The following is a 16041-nucleotide window of genomic DNA, read 5'->3' as shown; positions in this document are numbered from 1 at the left end:
TACCCGCAAAACCCTCTGCTCTCCTTGTGGGTGGGGCGGCTGCAAAGAGCCGCTGTTTGTCACTCAGCAGCATGACTTCTGGACCCACTAAGCTCCCTGCAGGGCTGAAGTCGAGTCTGGAATAGCGAGGCAGCGATGAAGAATGGGAGCCTTCACACGATGAAAGCAGAGCAGGACAAAAAAAGGGCGGGCGGGGGGGAAAGCGGTAAAAGAGCTCTTTGAGTTAAGCCAATCCCCCCCCCCACAACATTTTGAAAAGCCTCTCTAGCTTGTGCCACTGCATTCACCGGAGGAAAGTGGACAGTGGTTGCACCCCAATCCTGAGTGATATTTTTCCCTTCTTGTCTTTTCTATTTCGTTATCTTTTCTACCTTGACGTTATAAAAGACAGCTCATTGGAAACTGCCACTAAATGGGGGCTTTGGAGGCTTTTTATTTGACAAACTGTCACCATGCTTGATCTAAAAGCACAGCGAATGGAGGGAAAATAGATGTATGCGTCTCTGTTTCTTGGAAATAGTGCCAGATAAAGAAATCTTATGAACCGAGGAGGCTATCGTTTTTTTTTTTTTTTTTTTGTATCCATGGCAGCAGAAAACAGCAAGTTTCATCTACTGCATTGTTATTACTCGTAACCCTCAGAGCTACCCATTATCTTTTAGCCTTGTTTATTTCTCTGAAACGTTGTAATTGCTTCTCTTTTTTTTTATTTGTTCTTCACTCTGGACTGAGTCCAGTATACCAGTCATTATCAATCTTGTTTCATGGGGTGATAACTTTTTGCGGCAAATGAGGAAAAAAATGAGCAACATGTTGAAAGATCTTCCTGTTTCTGTTGTGCCACAGCTTTAACATCAAATTATGAGAGCATTCAGTGTTCGGAGAATCCAAAACAACCTCTACGCTGTCGTCACTGACAGCTCTGAGGAAAATATATTTAACAATGTTTGCCAACATTCATTTTATCACAGTTGCGACAAAATTTGAACACCCATCAAAAAGCATGTGTGTTTTGCTAACATATGTGGACATGGGCATCTTATTATGCCATCAAATTAGGGAAAAAAATATGTTGCAACCCAATCTCACACCTTGCAGAATCTAAAAAAAACAAAAAAAAACAAACAAAAAGACATCCCATCAGATATTTAAAAATGAATAATTTCTCTACTTGAACCAATACAAGAATTTAACAGTACATTTTGGTCTGAGGCGCCTTCCTCCACACTCAAGGTCACCAAAATTCGCAAAATACATTAAGCCACATCGGTGGATTTAATTTATTTTTTATTTTTTGCGTAGTTCTGGTGTGTGACAAAAAGTGTGCTGCCTTGGTGGATTAAAGCTGTTCAACGCTCCTCTTAGACATACTTATTAGATTAGAATGTGTTCCTGTGGAGCTCGTTTGTCTGAATAAAAGACAAAATAGCAATTTTAAGCAGGTATTTGATATTAATCCCACATTTCTCTATCAAATGATGTTTTTTCTTGGTCTGATGTAATACTCTTGAATAGAAATGAGCCATCAGGCTGAGTGTAATTATTCTACATAATGTGTTCCCACTTAATGAAGTGAGTTACGGAAATAAATTAACTTTTCAATTATATTTTAAAATTATAAACATGAGCGTTAATAAGTGGTTTACTTAATGAAAAGTTATGTTCAATATTGTGGATAATGTATTAAAAATAGCCAAAAGAAAAGCCAAATCTGCTTAGATCGTCATGCACAGCACACCGACTGCTCACAGCAATATACCATGTGGGTGTTTTAATTTACACTGCATGCAGCCAGAGAAAATTCTGACCCGCACCTGGTCTTTTATTAAAATAACTCTCCTACGAAGGCCTTTGCAATATTTCAGTCTAAAACTCCGACCCCTAATGCAAATTTGTCCATTTTTTTTTTCTTTTTCATATGCATTTCTCGTGTGAGCTAATGCTAACGTTTAGCATTAGAGATCTTTAACTACCATAATGGATACTGTATTATGAAGGACCATTGCAACGGCACAGAGTGCTTTCGCTTCCGTCTGATTTACAACCGACGTCTTGGACATTGGAGCCAGTAACGGTAAGCGCCTCCGTCTGACCGTTCAGTCTCAGCAGGGGGAGACGCAGGTGGTCAGACAAACAAAAGTTAAAAGCAGAAGACGGCTGCATGCAGGATTTATATATATATATATATATATATATATATATATATATATATATATATATATATATATTTTTTTTTTTTTTTTTTGTCTCTGTTACTTTGAGTGATTGCAGACTTCTATTTGAAGGCAATGATGTGAGTGAGTGTACTTTAAAGTGACTTTTTCAAGAGCGCAAGTGATTACAGTATTAAAATGTCCCATCACTTCGCCTGGAGCCATTTAGTACGGTTAAAATCTGTGAGGAGTGAGCTCGCTCCACTCCACCTCATATTAGGAGGCTTAAGCTCTGACAACAGGGATGAACTTGGACCCCCCCTGCATGAACCACCCTAATCAAATGATTTGACCTTTGTATGATATCTGACGAGAAAGACGAGTCCAACCTTTTATCGTTTTACCTTTGTTTTCCTTTAGAAATGAAAAGGAGTTCAAACGCAGACGCTTGCATTTTCACCGCGGCTGCTTTTGTCATTTTTATTACTTCTAAATGACAAGTAGCACTGCGATTTCTTAAGACTGCAGAAGCCTTGAGATTCATGAGAACTGCGAGTAGAAACTGAGATTATGAAGAGAAAACATTTTCGATGCGAACTACAGTATTAGTCGGAAATTTACAAGCAGCGATACAGTCAAACATTTGAGTCTGAGCTTTTGAGAAAACATTTAAACCCTTCTTTTTGTCAAGTTGAACACAACATAAAGGTCTAACATTAAGTAGAGTTGTCATCAGATTTAGGTGTAAATTCATGTGCATTTCAGTAAATTGGTTGGTTTCACTGTAACAAATAATGCTTTATTTGACTTCTGTGTTTAATAAAGATTAAACCGTTTTCACTGTTTTGCTCTGCTATTTTCATGAGTTTTCACAGTTTGTCGTCATGGTTTCTGTGTTTGTTCTGTAACTTGCATCCTGTTCAGCTTGTCAGTTTCCATCAGCGCCTCTGTTCCTTGCCGTGGTGACGGTGTTTTTACTCAGTTAGTCTCACCTGGTTCCAATCCCAGTAATCAGTTTCTCTTCTGTTTGTGCTTTTAGCTCAGATTCTGCTGTCATCTACTTTTTGCCTGTTGCTCTCTCTGGCTTCCCCAGGGTGTGGCATTTTTGCTTTTCTTCTCTCACATTTTGGGGTTTTCGTTTGCAATGCTTGCTCATGAATTTATTTATTTATTTTATTTTTTTATCATCCTCCCTTCCTATTAAACACTTCCATTTGCTGCATTAACTGTCTCAGTCGGTATTTGGGTCATCACTGAACCAACTATAAAACTATCCGCACACTTTTAAACATGACTGACTGTTGGAGAACTCTGGAAGCTTAACATTATTGAGCCTGATCCCGTTCCCAGACTAGTTGTAAATGGTTCTTGGAAACATTGATCTGCTGGAACGCCCGGCATCTAGTTGTTGATTTAAGGTGAATAATAATTGCTGCCTTTTTGGAAGAAGTCAGCCATTTGATTCAGGTGTGTTGGACAAAGGACACATTTTAAAAAACTGCTGGACGCCGATGCTCAAGGCTTTGATTTGAAGACCCCTTCTATTTGCCATTTTATTGCAGATCTACAGCCTGTTTTTCACCCACTAAGAAACATCTTAAGGGAGATTGCAAGGAGGTACGAAGCTCCTGTCAGGTGACACCATTTTTTAATGCACTAGCAGCTACAAAATGATGACACGCCCTTACAGATGATGAAACGGCTGATATCTGGGTCACATTAATCACAGTCTCCCAATCAGACAGTAACTACGAGGGCAGTCAAGGTTAATTTTCTATTTCACGATATGACTTAAGAGTTTATGTACACACACGCCAAAAGCAATTGTTCAAGATAAATCTATCTTAAAAGCCATGGCACGAGAGTGGTAGAGACGGTGTCTTAGAACACAGTGTGACATTAGGCGCGTGAGCTGAATGCCAACTCCCGCCACGCGAGCTGCATAGTCTCTCTCCGAGCCCTTTTAAACGTGACAAATTTGCCAGCGCCCCTGATTCGAGCGCCCTCTCCGCGACTGTTCCCCGTCTCCAGGAAGCTCATAAATCCCCGGTCCCATACCTTAGGTGGATTTCGTCACGTGACTCCTTGCAGTGGGCAGCCCACCCTTTAGTGCAACAGTCGGCCCCGCCTGACAGTATTTCATGAGTCAAAGATCGACTGTGGAGGCACACGGGGAGATTTATGCATTTTAATTGGATTGGCTCCGTGGCCCCCATGCTGGGAGTGGTTCTTTGAGGTATTGACTCTCTCTGTTCAGTTCTTAGGCATTTTTTTATTTTTTATTTTTTACATTTCATAGAACTTTGTCAGGACTTTTTGGCTTTAGAAATAGGATGTTGTGATAATTAAGTGCATATGATACTATATCAGGCTTCAGTGAGCGGCCCAGAATGATCAATGTGCAATGCAGTGTGCACGAGGCTTATTGCCAAGTTTATTTATTTTTTATTTTATTTTTTTTTTCTTGTTAGTATCTGCGGCAGATACTCAGAAAACTTATGTTATGCAGTACACCAGCAGACAGGGGCAAAGATTTTTCAAATCTCATTAGACCTTCTCTGCTGCTTGAAAAATATGTGTTTCCTGGGAAGCAAGAGCAAGCAGTGTCTTACACTTTTTTCCCTATTTTGACATGCTACCACAGTACTCAGAGGATTTTATTGGGATTTTTTTTAATAGAGTAAAACACAGGAGTGCATTGTTCTGAACCGTTTTTTTTTTTTTTTTGTATTTTTTAATAACTAAAAATCTGAAAAGTGCGGCATGCATTCCAGCCCGATTAAAATGATCTGCTCTCTTTTCTTCCTCATTTTTGTTGTTTGTCCAAGTCAGAAGAGAACCCGTCACACACACATTGCAATCCTTTATGTTGGACTGTCGCACAAAATCATGAACATGATAAAATCTGAAGGAAAAAAAAAAATGCATGAACACTTTTGCAAGTCTCCACAAATAGTGTTGGCGCCGTAAGATTGGACAGCGCTTGTGACACCGAGAGCGAATCAGTATAGTGAATTACCTCCGCCCACTTCAGAGACCCTCTCAGACATTTCCGTCGCAGAGGTTTGTCAGCTTAAAAATAGGTACAGAAGCTCTACGGAGCCCATCATTTGCCATCCTGCCTGGGAAAAACCTCTCATAAAAGGAACCTTTTCAGTTGAGACATTGTGTCTGCTGTTGCAGAGGCATTATCCACCTCTTAGAACAAAGAAATCATTCCACGGTAAATCCATCACCCAGGTGTAGATACACTCCCTGTCATACTCTTTTTTTTTTTTCCCTCTCCTTCCCCTTCGTCGTCTCTTTCTCTGACCCACTCTTCAATCGGAGGTGAGATGGAGATGGATAGAGCCCGCAGCCACAGAAGAGCCCAAGAGAACTCCGAGTCCGCCTCACAATGCGCCACGACTAGTACCACCCACTGCATCAATGTCACTATCGAGCACCAGGCTAAGAGTGGACCCAGTGTGTCACACACACAACACACAACGCAACAGATCCAAGCCCCCCGAACACTGACATGCGTTGCCACCTCGCGCACGGCCCCTCGTCTGAAGGGATGGCGCGCAGACATCCAGTGCACATTCGCTCCCAGATGCCGGCTCTGCACAACATATTGCCATCCCTCCGACGTATACACAACGGCTCATCAGGCAGGAAAATCAAAAGACCGCTCTCCCAAGACTAAAGGAGCACTGCGGCTGTTATTATACCAGAGCCTGTTAATGATCAGCATCTGTTCCTCTCTCTGCAAGCGTTAGCTCTGCTCCCCTTATAACAAGGCTTTGTGCAAAACGCCCAGTAACTTTTTTTTTTCTTCTTCTTCTTCTTCTTCTGGTAGAAATAATGCTGAGGGTGGTTGAAATGTGATTTAAAGAGACGCTTGTTTGTGGAGATATATTAGCATTTCTTGTAGGCCTATTCTTCAGTGTATGCAAATATTTGCCTGTTTTTTTTTTTATTCATAACACCGCAGGTCCGACTATTATTATTGTTTACTCGCTCCAAAAACTGCAAGCACAGCTTATAATTTCAAAGAATCATATTTTAAAAATGTATATATAAATATAAAGTAAAATCAGCCAACAGCCTTTATAAGCGAGTAGGAATTATTTTACATCTCTGCCATGTGCTGCTTTGCACTGCTAGTCACCATAAATGTATGCTCTTCCTGGCTGTACACGTATTATTTGCCCGATTTTGAAGTATTATTGGTGGGATCTTCATTCATACATTTACCCAAAAGAAGGATGAATGGCTCATGTAATATTTATCACCAATCTCCAAGTTTTGCACATTTCCCAAACTTTAAAAGAAAAAAGTCTCACCAAGAAATAAAGACCTCTAACAAAATCATTACGGTTGATCATAATGTTTCCATATAGAAAACAGATGTTATACCATTTTTAAATCATTACTGATATAAATTTGTTATAAAAGTATTACTGATTGCACTTTAAAAATTAGGTAACTTTGTTATTAAAGGTAAAGTTTAAACAGTAATGATTTCTAGGCTAATGTCAAGTTGTCATAACAAAGACATTTTGAATAAAGTCAACTTTGTATTAAGTGTCATAATTTACCGAATGACGCTTTTTGACAACAGTCATAAATATTCATGAAGACTTGTTCATGTTCATGACAGGTGTTATGTCAGTCTTATTCAACCCCCTTCAAATAAAGTGTTACCATATTTGGTCTTTTTGCTACCACTCTCTAAACATTTTTCCTTTCCTGCTTTCAAAGTCCGCCTGTCTCCCATTAATGGATAGAAACACTTTGTTGTGGCTGAAGCAGAAGCAACGGGGAGTCTTATCTTCCCCTGAACACGACACATTTATTTTCAACAAAAAGTCGTTTTAGTGGCCAAAACTGTCTTTGGCTCCAAATGACAATCTGTAAAGAGAAAATTACCCAAAGGCAAACGGCGAACGATATTGCCCGTGTTACAGTTTGATTGGATTCGTGTTGTGCTGGTCTTAGACACCTGTGGCCTATTGGGGGGCTCACTTTGTTTCACTTTGTTACCTGACCAAAATGAAACAACGGGGGGCCGTTTTAAATTGATTCACACTGACTAATTCATGATTCATATCTGCCACCTGTGGCTCCGTGTACTGCTGCATTGGAGCGGTGAGTGGCTCCACTTTACCGCTAGAAAGCAATCCTGAAAATAAAAGCCTGAGCATTGTTTCCATTTCAGGGTGATTTCTTTTACTCCCGCAATCGCTTGTTTTCGTCTGTTCTGTAAATAAAAGATATATCCTGAAACTGCTGTTTCTTCTTTCTTTACCTAATCTCCGGAAATCTTATTTGGATTACAAGTAGAAGGATTGTATTTTCCATTTCCCCCTTGACGCCGCTGAGCAACTTCTGTTCTCGTTTCTTCGCAGAACACAGACCCTGTTCACGAAATGCTGCTGGACGTCATTACCTGGGTGGGCATCCTGCTTTCTCTGGTGTGTCTGCTCATCAGCCTCTTCACCTTCTGCTTCTTCCGAGGCCTCCAGAGCGACCGAAACACCATCCACAAGAACCTGTGCATTAGCTTGTTCATAGCAGAGTCCCTGTTCCTGGTGGGGATCAACCGGGGGGACCAGCCGGTAAGAATAACAAGGGGCGTTGCTGTCCGTCAGACGAAATGCAATGATCTTTTCGATGTTTAATTTCAAAGGATTGTACCATGAACTTATTCATTTTGGCCTTATTACACTTTCATCCAGTTTATTTGAAGCATCAGTTGACTCCGGTTAAGTACAGTGTTTAGTTTAACTATGGATTTACTAAAATTATACTTAGAACTTTTTTTTTTCCAAGAAAGAAACAGTCAGAAAAGCCCAAACCAAACTAAAATTATTTATTTATAATTATCTAGAGTTCAAATTCTGAAGAGATTTAGAGAAATTCAGAATAATATACAATTACAGCAAATTGGATTATAATTATATTGCAATAATTCAAATTGTGCTCACCATAACACACCTACACACACTGAGTTTATAGTCATAAAAGTAATACTGATATTGCTCATACCTGTTTAAGTTTGAAGTTAGGAAGAAGGTAAATTTCAATACTCGTTTCACTCTCATGTTTGTTTTTTTTGTTTTTTTTTTAGCTCAGGTTTAATTACTTTCTGCCACAAAATTAAATAAAGTAAAATGCAATTCCCAACAGGAAAATATCGCCAACACACCCACAAGCCCTTGCACTTAGCTGCTGTTCGCTGCAGTTCAGTTACTTCACGGTGTCGGTCAGAAGGTGTGTGTCTGTCAAAATGAATCTCCCCCGTAAGTGTGTCCACCATCTTGAATCTTCCAACCTGAAATGCTTTGGGAAGAGCTATAACCTTTTGTGTCGTGCTGTGCTGAGAGTGGGGCTCCCCGCTGAGTGTCAGTGGCCCTGGACTATTTCGCTTCTGTTTGGCTCGCTGAAAAGAAACGCTGAGAAAAAAGGGAGCCGAGAGGCATCTATTAAACAGGATAGACGTGCAGCGGTGCACACACACGGCTCAAAGTTTACTTAAAGACTCTCACAACAACAACAACTTCCAACTCGCTTACTGATGGGTCACTGTTATATGGAGCACCTTCAACCCCCGCAGCAACCTGCGGCAAAAATGTACTTTTCACCTGCTTCAGGCTAATCTGGATTAGAAGCACAATCCCCCCTTCTCGAGTAATGACTGGAATTTGGGCGCAATTTCTTTTCTGGTAGAGCTCCACTGAGGTAACAGGTGAGAACACGCTGTCAGTGCAGTCATTTTCAGGAGTGTGCACTCAATACTCATAGAGCAGAAAATTGGGGAGTCATTTTATACTTTTGAGCTTAGCAAAGGACTTCAAAGAGACAGTTCCAATTTTGTTTAGTTTTTTATTATTATTATTTTATTTTCATTTTAAAAGCTTTTATAAGCAATTATGTTACCTCTAGTAGATACTTTTCTTGGATTTCTCGGATTGTCCGAAAAGGGCGGCGTCTCAAAGCAAATCAGGATCAGAAATGTCATAGAAATTTCATGAAATGCTATAAACGTACAAGCCAAACGTTTGGGTTAAGTCAACCATATCTGAGAGATAGTTGTAAAACAACACTCAAAGTTTTGAGTTCTTTTTAGGTCCATTTGTATTTTTCTGTTGTTGTTTTTTTATCCTCTCTCACATTAAAATACATTAGATGTTAGCTTACATCTGTAAACGTGAGCCGCTGTTTACAGCTGCTTACAGAGTAATTACCTGTAGAAAAGTAAGGCAGTGTTCACTGCAAGCTTTACAATATTTTTTCTTTTAATTACAGCTTTAATGTACACTGCTCAAAAAAATAAAGGGAACACTCAAATAACACATCCTAGATCTGAATGACTGAAATATTCTCATTGAATACTTTGTTCTGTACAAAGTTGAATGTGCTGACAACAAAATCACACAAAAATCATCAATGGAAATCAAATTTATTAACCAATGGAGGCCTGGATTTGGAGCCACACACAAAATTCAAGTGAAACGTTCCCTTTATTTTTTTGAGCAGTATATATTAGACTGTCAGTATGTGTTTCATACAGGAAGCTTATTGGTGGCGCACCAGCCCTGGTATCTATTTCCTGTGTAAATAATCATCAACTTCTATTAAATAAACACCTGAGTGGAACTCAGTGACAATTAGAAGCTCCAGAAATTAACTTTGGATCTAAGATAGCAGATGTTTCAGGTGGTAGAAATCCACATTAGTCGTGGAACCTCTTGGACCAGCAGTTGCCTTTTACTTCTGGGATAAATTAATCTGGATTTGTTTTGAATGAAGAAGTCAAGAGAATTATCTGCAGAGGTGTTACATATTGGAAAAATGTTTTTTTTTTTAATTCTGAACTACTCCTAGAATTCACCTTTTCCTTTTACAGCGTCCGGCCCTGTTTGGATGATAGTAAGGCAGACAATCCATGCTTGTTTCTGGAATACACATAGCCAACAGTCTTTGTGATCATATGCAAGGCTAACCTTTATTGCTTATTATCCTCTATGAAGCATTTTACATCTTTTAAATGATTATAAATGGCAATGTCAAAGATAAGAAATTATACACCTTTAATTTTAGCCAATCTAAACAGATCTACATTTTCCTGTTGGAGCATAATTACTGCCAGAAGGTAAAAACTACAGACCGTAGTTTAGCCGCAAAGCTAACTTCCTGTGAAGTTAAAGTTAATGCTTCAGGGCCTGCACCTTTTCCTCCCATAATGTTTTATGGGTATGACTCACAGCCCGGCAGTTGAATCACTTTCATGGACTGCAATTAATGTCCACTCAACCTCTTAGTTATTAAACTGAATCCATTCCAGTAACAAAATACTCTAGTTATGTCCAACTGTGCCAATAATTGGATCAATCCATGTAAGTGCGCGAGCAGACATGAGGAGAGGGCTTTCTGCTGTATTCACTTCGAGCTCCGTAACCGCATTATGAACCCGCACCTGGTTTATGCTGTCGTCCTAAATGGCTCTTGGACGACAGACTTCCACTTTTTTTTCATATTTCCCTTCCACCCATGCCAGCTACAGCATGCAAGAACTCATGGGCCGCAGTGTTCTACTGCCAGTCGCCAAAGGCAACGATCCAACGGCTTCAGCCAAACAAAGCATCGCCATTTTAATTGTGAGAGATGCTGACTCAGGGAGGTCAGGAAACGCTGCTGAGTGGAGTTACTTGGACGACTCGTTTTGCCGTTTAATTATTTTAGGATAACATTTTAATTATTCAAGTCAAGACTGAATATAATAACGTTCAAATCTGTCTTTTCGCTTTCTTTCCCCCTGCCTCTCCCCCTGTGTCCACATCACTCCCGTTGCCGTTAAACCTTCCCAGATTGCGTGCGCCGTTTTCGCCGCCCTGCTCCACTTCTTCTTCCTGGCGGCCTTCACGTGGATGTTCCTGGAGGGGGTGCAGCTTTACATTATGCTGGTGGAGGTGTTCGAGAGCGAGCACTCGCGCCGACGATACTTCTACCTGGTCGGGTACGGCGTGCCGGCTCTCATCGTGGCCGTCTCGGCGGCAGTGGACTACCGCAGCTACGGAACAGACAGAATGTGAGTGCAGACTCAAATGAACGTCTCATTTTAATTGCATTACAAAAAAAAACAAAAAAATAAAAGCAATGTAAATGTTCAGAAGAAACATTTATTGCTCGTAGTAAATTAGAATCGATTAAAACCAGTATCCTCAGGACTTGGCTCTGCGACACGTCCTGGGGATCAGAAATCCGCCACAAAAGCACAACTGGTGCATCTCAGGTTACCTGTAAAAGTTGTGTGTGACAAAGGCTGACTTGCAGGGTTACCTCTTGACAAATGCTCTCTGCCTGGTCTCTAAGCTGCAAAATACACTGCAGTCTCTGTTGCAGTGCAACTGCGAGCGGAAGATCACTCTCCATTTCTCTCCGTTAATCTCCGGCCCATCTGAGAATAATGAAGACCAGCATCAGCAGTTTGCTGAGATGTTTATCACGCATGCCACACACACACACACACACGCACGCACACACACACACGGGCTGGCCGCAGAGCTAGAAAGACAGTGCATTTGTAGATTGGCAGCGCAATAGTTCTTGGTGATGGATGAGGTGATAGCTGCCACCGCCTGAGCCTTGGCATCATGTGAATAATTAAAGCCTGCCACCGGTGGAACAATTATATGCTGCCATTGAAGGATGAGGCGACGGATAAAGCATGACACGTGGTGAATAGCAAAAGGTAGCAGTGGTGTTGGGTGGAGCGGCAGCGGGAGAGGGCCGGTACGTTGTCTTGCTGCAAATTGATTCTTGGTGCTGCGGCCGCATTATCGTGGGCGGGGTCACTTTGAGCAGAAATATCCCAACAAATTGCAGTGACCCAGTTGCATCAGACGGATGTGACGTCCAGTGGTCTCACGGTCAAGCCGATTGCGAGGCCTTCTTCTGATGTCTGATCAAAGAGGATTTTATAACTTTTTATTATTATTATTCTAAATTCCCTAGGAAGAGCTCTAAATGTGCCCTTGAGTAAAGTTTGCGGTGCGAGGCCGCTGGTGGTCAGCGGTATGAGAAATGTGTTCTTATTTAATTTTTTTTTTTTCCACCACCAGAAATGAACATAATACATCAAAGGAGCAAGGATTTCCTGTTCGACTCAGTAATGTAGCTGCTGATACAGTGGAGCGTTAGTCCTTTCTGATTCATTGAGCATGTGCAATAAGAGTGTGTGTGTGTGTGGTTAAAAGCGCTCCTGTGGACCAAGTTTGACCCTCTAAGCTTAAACAGTTTGGTGTCAAAAAAGACATTTCTATACATCATATTTCATAGCGGCAATCTTCCTGCCCTCTGCTGTGCCCCTACGTCTTTTTAAAACACTCCTGTACATTCTGGTTAGATTTTAGACTTGGCAAAAACAGAAGCCGCACCCCAAACGAAGAAAAGAAGAATGTTACGATTATTAGTGTTGCGTTTCTCAATGTCATTTCTGAGCTTGTATAAAAGAAGGCTGTTACATCAAACCTGACGCCAGGATGTGACATCAGGTTTGTTTTACATTGTTTTATCATAGAGATGCATTTGTGTTGTCATCGTAGGAACTCAAATCAAATATTTGACATGTTTCACATGAGTCTACATCATGAGGCTGTCTGTGAAATAACTTGAAGGTTTTGACAGTCTGTCGAGGAGTATTTTCATACCTTCTGCACCGGGTCCCTGAAATCAGCCTGCAAATCAAAACGCTATTCAGGATTTCCGAAAAACACCGAAAATACGGTTGCTTTGTTTTATTTTTGACAAATGCTGTCCGACATTTCGGCGAAATTGCCGCTTGTGACGTGGGGGACGCAAAAGACATCGCCTTCGCTGTGGGCGATAGCAGGCATCCACTCTGTGCAGATTTGCTTCCTGCAATGCCAGGAAACCAGAGAGCACGAGGTGCTGGCACGAGAGCGCCATGTGTTTAAACTGGCAGACATTTGCATCTATTATCACTTGGTTTCTGTAGGAGCAGCGCAAAAAAAAAAAAAAAAGAAAAAAAAGAAAAGAGAGCAAGAGAGAGAGAAGCATGCCAGGAGGGGAGATAAAACTGGCTTTGCATGCACCAAAAGTCAGACACAAGCATGACAAGAGTGGCGTAAAGGAGGTAAGAGGAGGCAGAGAGAAAATGACAGCCTCCAGCTCCTGCCGCCTACCAACTCTTTAAATCTCACTGTGATCTGAAGTGGAAGAAGGAGAAACATGAACAATAGAACCTTGAGCATAATTTATAACGCCGACATTTGGAACATGAGCTTTGATGAGCTGCCAGACTTTTGCGAATGTTGTTCCGCTTCCGTTTGTGTATGTTTGGTGTTTTATGCGTCCGTGCGTTTTTTTGTTTTGTTTGTTTTGTTTTTTCACGCCTCTTTTCTGTCTCCTCTCATCCGTTGATACCAGAGAGAAACTGAGACGTATCGACTCCCAGTAAAATAAAAGCAACACTTTTGTCGTGTCACTTGTTATGTTGCGTTTTATCTCGTTTCAAAGTGTCGTCTGCTACTTTGAGGAGTTGTTTGGAGGCAAAGGAGAAAAATGTCCAGACTGCCAAATAAGCTTGTTATGTAAATGAAGTGGCATTTGCCGCGAACGCTGAAGACGCTGCGTTTTCCCTTCTTCCCCTCCCAACAACCACAGCAAAATGCATTTTTTCATATTACGTCTCCTTTGTGCCGAGATTTAGTTGAGTTTGCATGAGTTTAGAAGATCAAAGTTTGCTCTGGTGCACTATTTTTGATATATACATTGAGGTTTTGCTCAAGATTAGTGAGAAGAAAACGTTGACGAGTCTTCAACTCCGTTTGCTCTGACACTCCGAGGTGAAAATCACCCAAGTAGAAAATCAATATTTCACTGTAAATCCAGCTTTTTTGTGCGAAGACCTCTGAGGTTTGTTAGAGACAACTAGAAAAATAAATAGCAGCGAGAAAGAGGAAAGAACACAGCAGACGTGTCAGGTGGGCACAGCACAGATCTACCAAGACGTGGTGATCCATCTAAACTAGAAACTCTGAAGGAGATGCACAAACAAGTGGCTCAAGTAGGAAAATCAGTGGATAAGACAAGGATTGACTTTGTGCTCTACAAATATGGCTGGTATGGGTTATTGTTATGTTGTAAAGATATGCAAATTACCAAAAGCTATGAAAATGGCTCTACAAACACGTGGAACATTACATTAACGCTGCACACCACCCTAAGTCACTATGAGTCATGGTATGGTGTTGGTTCTACAAAGTACTGAATGGTGGTGGCTGAACCACGCCACAGCTTTTAGGTGTAATTTTCTAAAAGAAGACAAAAAAAACCCATGTGCCATACAGTCTCAATGAAATACACACAAACTTGTAGTTGCAACAAGACAAAATAGTGAAAAGTTCAAAACAAATATCTTTTTTTCCATTTGCTGTTGTACGGCATCTCATTTTGCCTATCAATCCACTTATCTTTTGTTTTTTGTTTTGTTTTGTTCTTTTAAAGTTTCACAAACACTTTAGTTTTCCTTCAAATGGTGTTGAGCTACAGCTCGTTTCCCTGCCACTTCCACTTTCCACTCCATGTCAGTCTGAGCGACAGACTCTGCGGCAAGAACTGTAATTTTTCCAGCGGCCAAAAATGGAGGCGTCTATCTGCTGCAGCGGCGGAGATTAAAAGATTAATAATTCAACCACAGGTCATGAATCACATCTTTTTCTCTCTCTCTCTCTCCTCTTATTTCAAAAGAACACTGTCACCTTCCGCTGGCCCCGTTTCTGTTTCGCCTCGATTCGGTTCGACAGAGGGGCCAAAACGTCTTTCCGTATTGTTTGTGCGACGCGTGAGGTCAGGGGACCACTTTATTATATTATCGATGCAATAGCGGCGGCTCCCGCAGAGTAATCACAGTTAACGCAGACATGTAGGACACGTCAGTGAGAATTTAAAGCACCACCGGGGTCGAGGTCAATCCAATTCCTTTGGAGTGAGAGAATTAGGATTCTATTGAGGACTAATTGAATGGTAATTTACCCTTTAACCCTACAAACTGAAACAGAAAGGAGCTTAATTCTGCTCACTGTCTTTTCTTTTATTTCAAGTAGCAATTATGAGGGTTTTTTTTCGGCGAGTCATTTTGAGGCGTCTCGATTGTGGTTATTGGCAGTTAGGATCTCGTCTCCTCCAGATTTTAGATGATGGTTATAATTCTTTAAGCCACTTTAGGCCAGCGTGTTTTGAAGTGCCTATTTCTCTGTGTCACTCCAGCCTCCGACTTGATGTATAACCCCTTGAGCTGGAGTATAAAGCTATAACATCATTTCTCTACCCCCCAAACCCCCCTCACTTTTTCTGTTCATGCTCCCCATCCTGTCCCCTTCACTTCACTTTGAATCCCCTTCACCTCTTGTTCTTTCTCTCTTTTTGCAGTTGCTGGCTTCGCCTGGATACATACTTCATCTGGAGTTTCATAGGACCTGCAACCTTGATAATTATGGTAAGCTTCAGTCCCTTCTTCTAATAACCAACCTCCCTCCCCTTCAGCTCATTAACCCTACTTAGCCCGCGGGTCGCTGCTTAAATGGTCCACAGAGATCTTTTCTTTTTTTTTTTTTTTTTTCCCCCGGTTCCTCCGTCGAGCGCACATGCCACCAGCGAGGCATGGAGGCATGCAGAAAAATGAATGAGGGGCGTAGAGGATATATATCGCCGCTTGTCACTGCGCCGCGGTCACCGGCTAAGACAATTTTGGAGGGGAGCTGAGAGCGCCATTACGGAGCCGCAGAAGCAAAGAGAGAGCGAACTCTGCTCTGTAAGCAGTGTTGGAGTAATCCGCGCCGCGATTATGATTGATTTTGTTCCCGTTCCAACTCGTACT

General features: G+C 41.3%; 1 protein-coding gene across 2 annotated transcripts in view; it reads left to right on the top strand.

Moving 5' to 3' along the window:
- Window positions 1–16041, top strand: part of LOC106923868 (adhesion G protein-coupled receptor L3) — a 269173-nt gene that overhangs the window by 224415 nt on the left and 28717 nt on the right. For both annotated transcript variants that reach the window (XM_088015248.1, XM_088015247.1), the window contains 3 exons: window positions 7547–7756; window positions 11009–11229; window positions 15594–15660. In XM_088015248.1, coding sequence (XP_087871374.1) covers window positions 7547–7756; window positions 11009–11229; window positions 15594–15660 — 498 coding nt within the window. The remainder of the gene's footprint in view (window positions 1–7546; window positions 7757–11008; window positions 11230–15593; window positions 15661–16041) is intronic.

Source organism: Poecilia mexicana, unplaced genomic scaffold, assembly GCF_051168715.1.
Source record: "Poecilia mexicana isolate PSO_F unplaced genomic scaffold, ASM5116871v1 scaffold_18, whole genome shotgun sequence".
Taxonomy (NCBI): Eukaryota; Metazoa; Chordata; class Actinopteri; order Cyprinodontiformes; family Poeciliidae; genus Poecilia; species Poecilia mexicana.
This window is presented reverse-complemented; position numbering and strand designations above follow the sequence as displayed.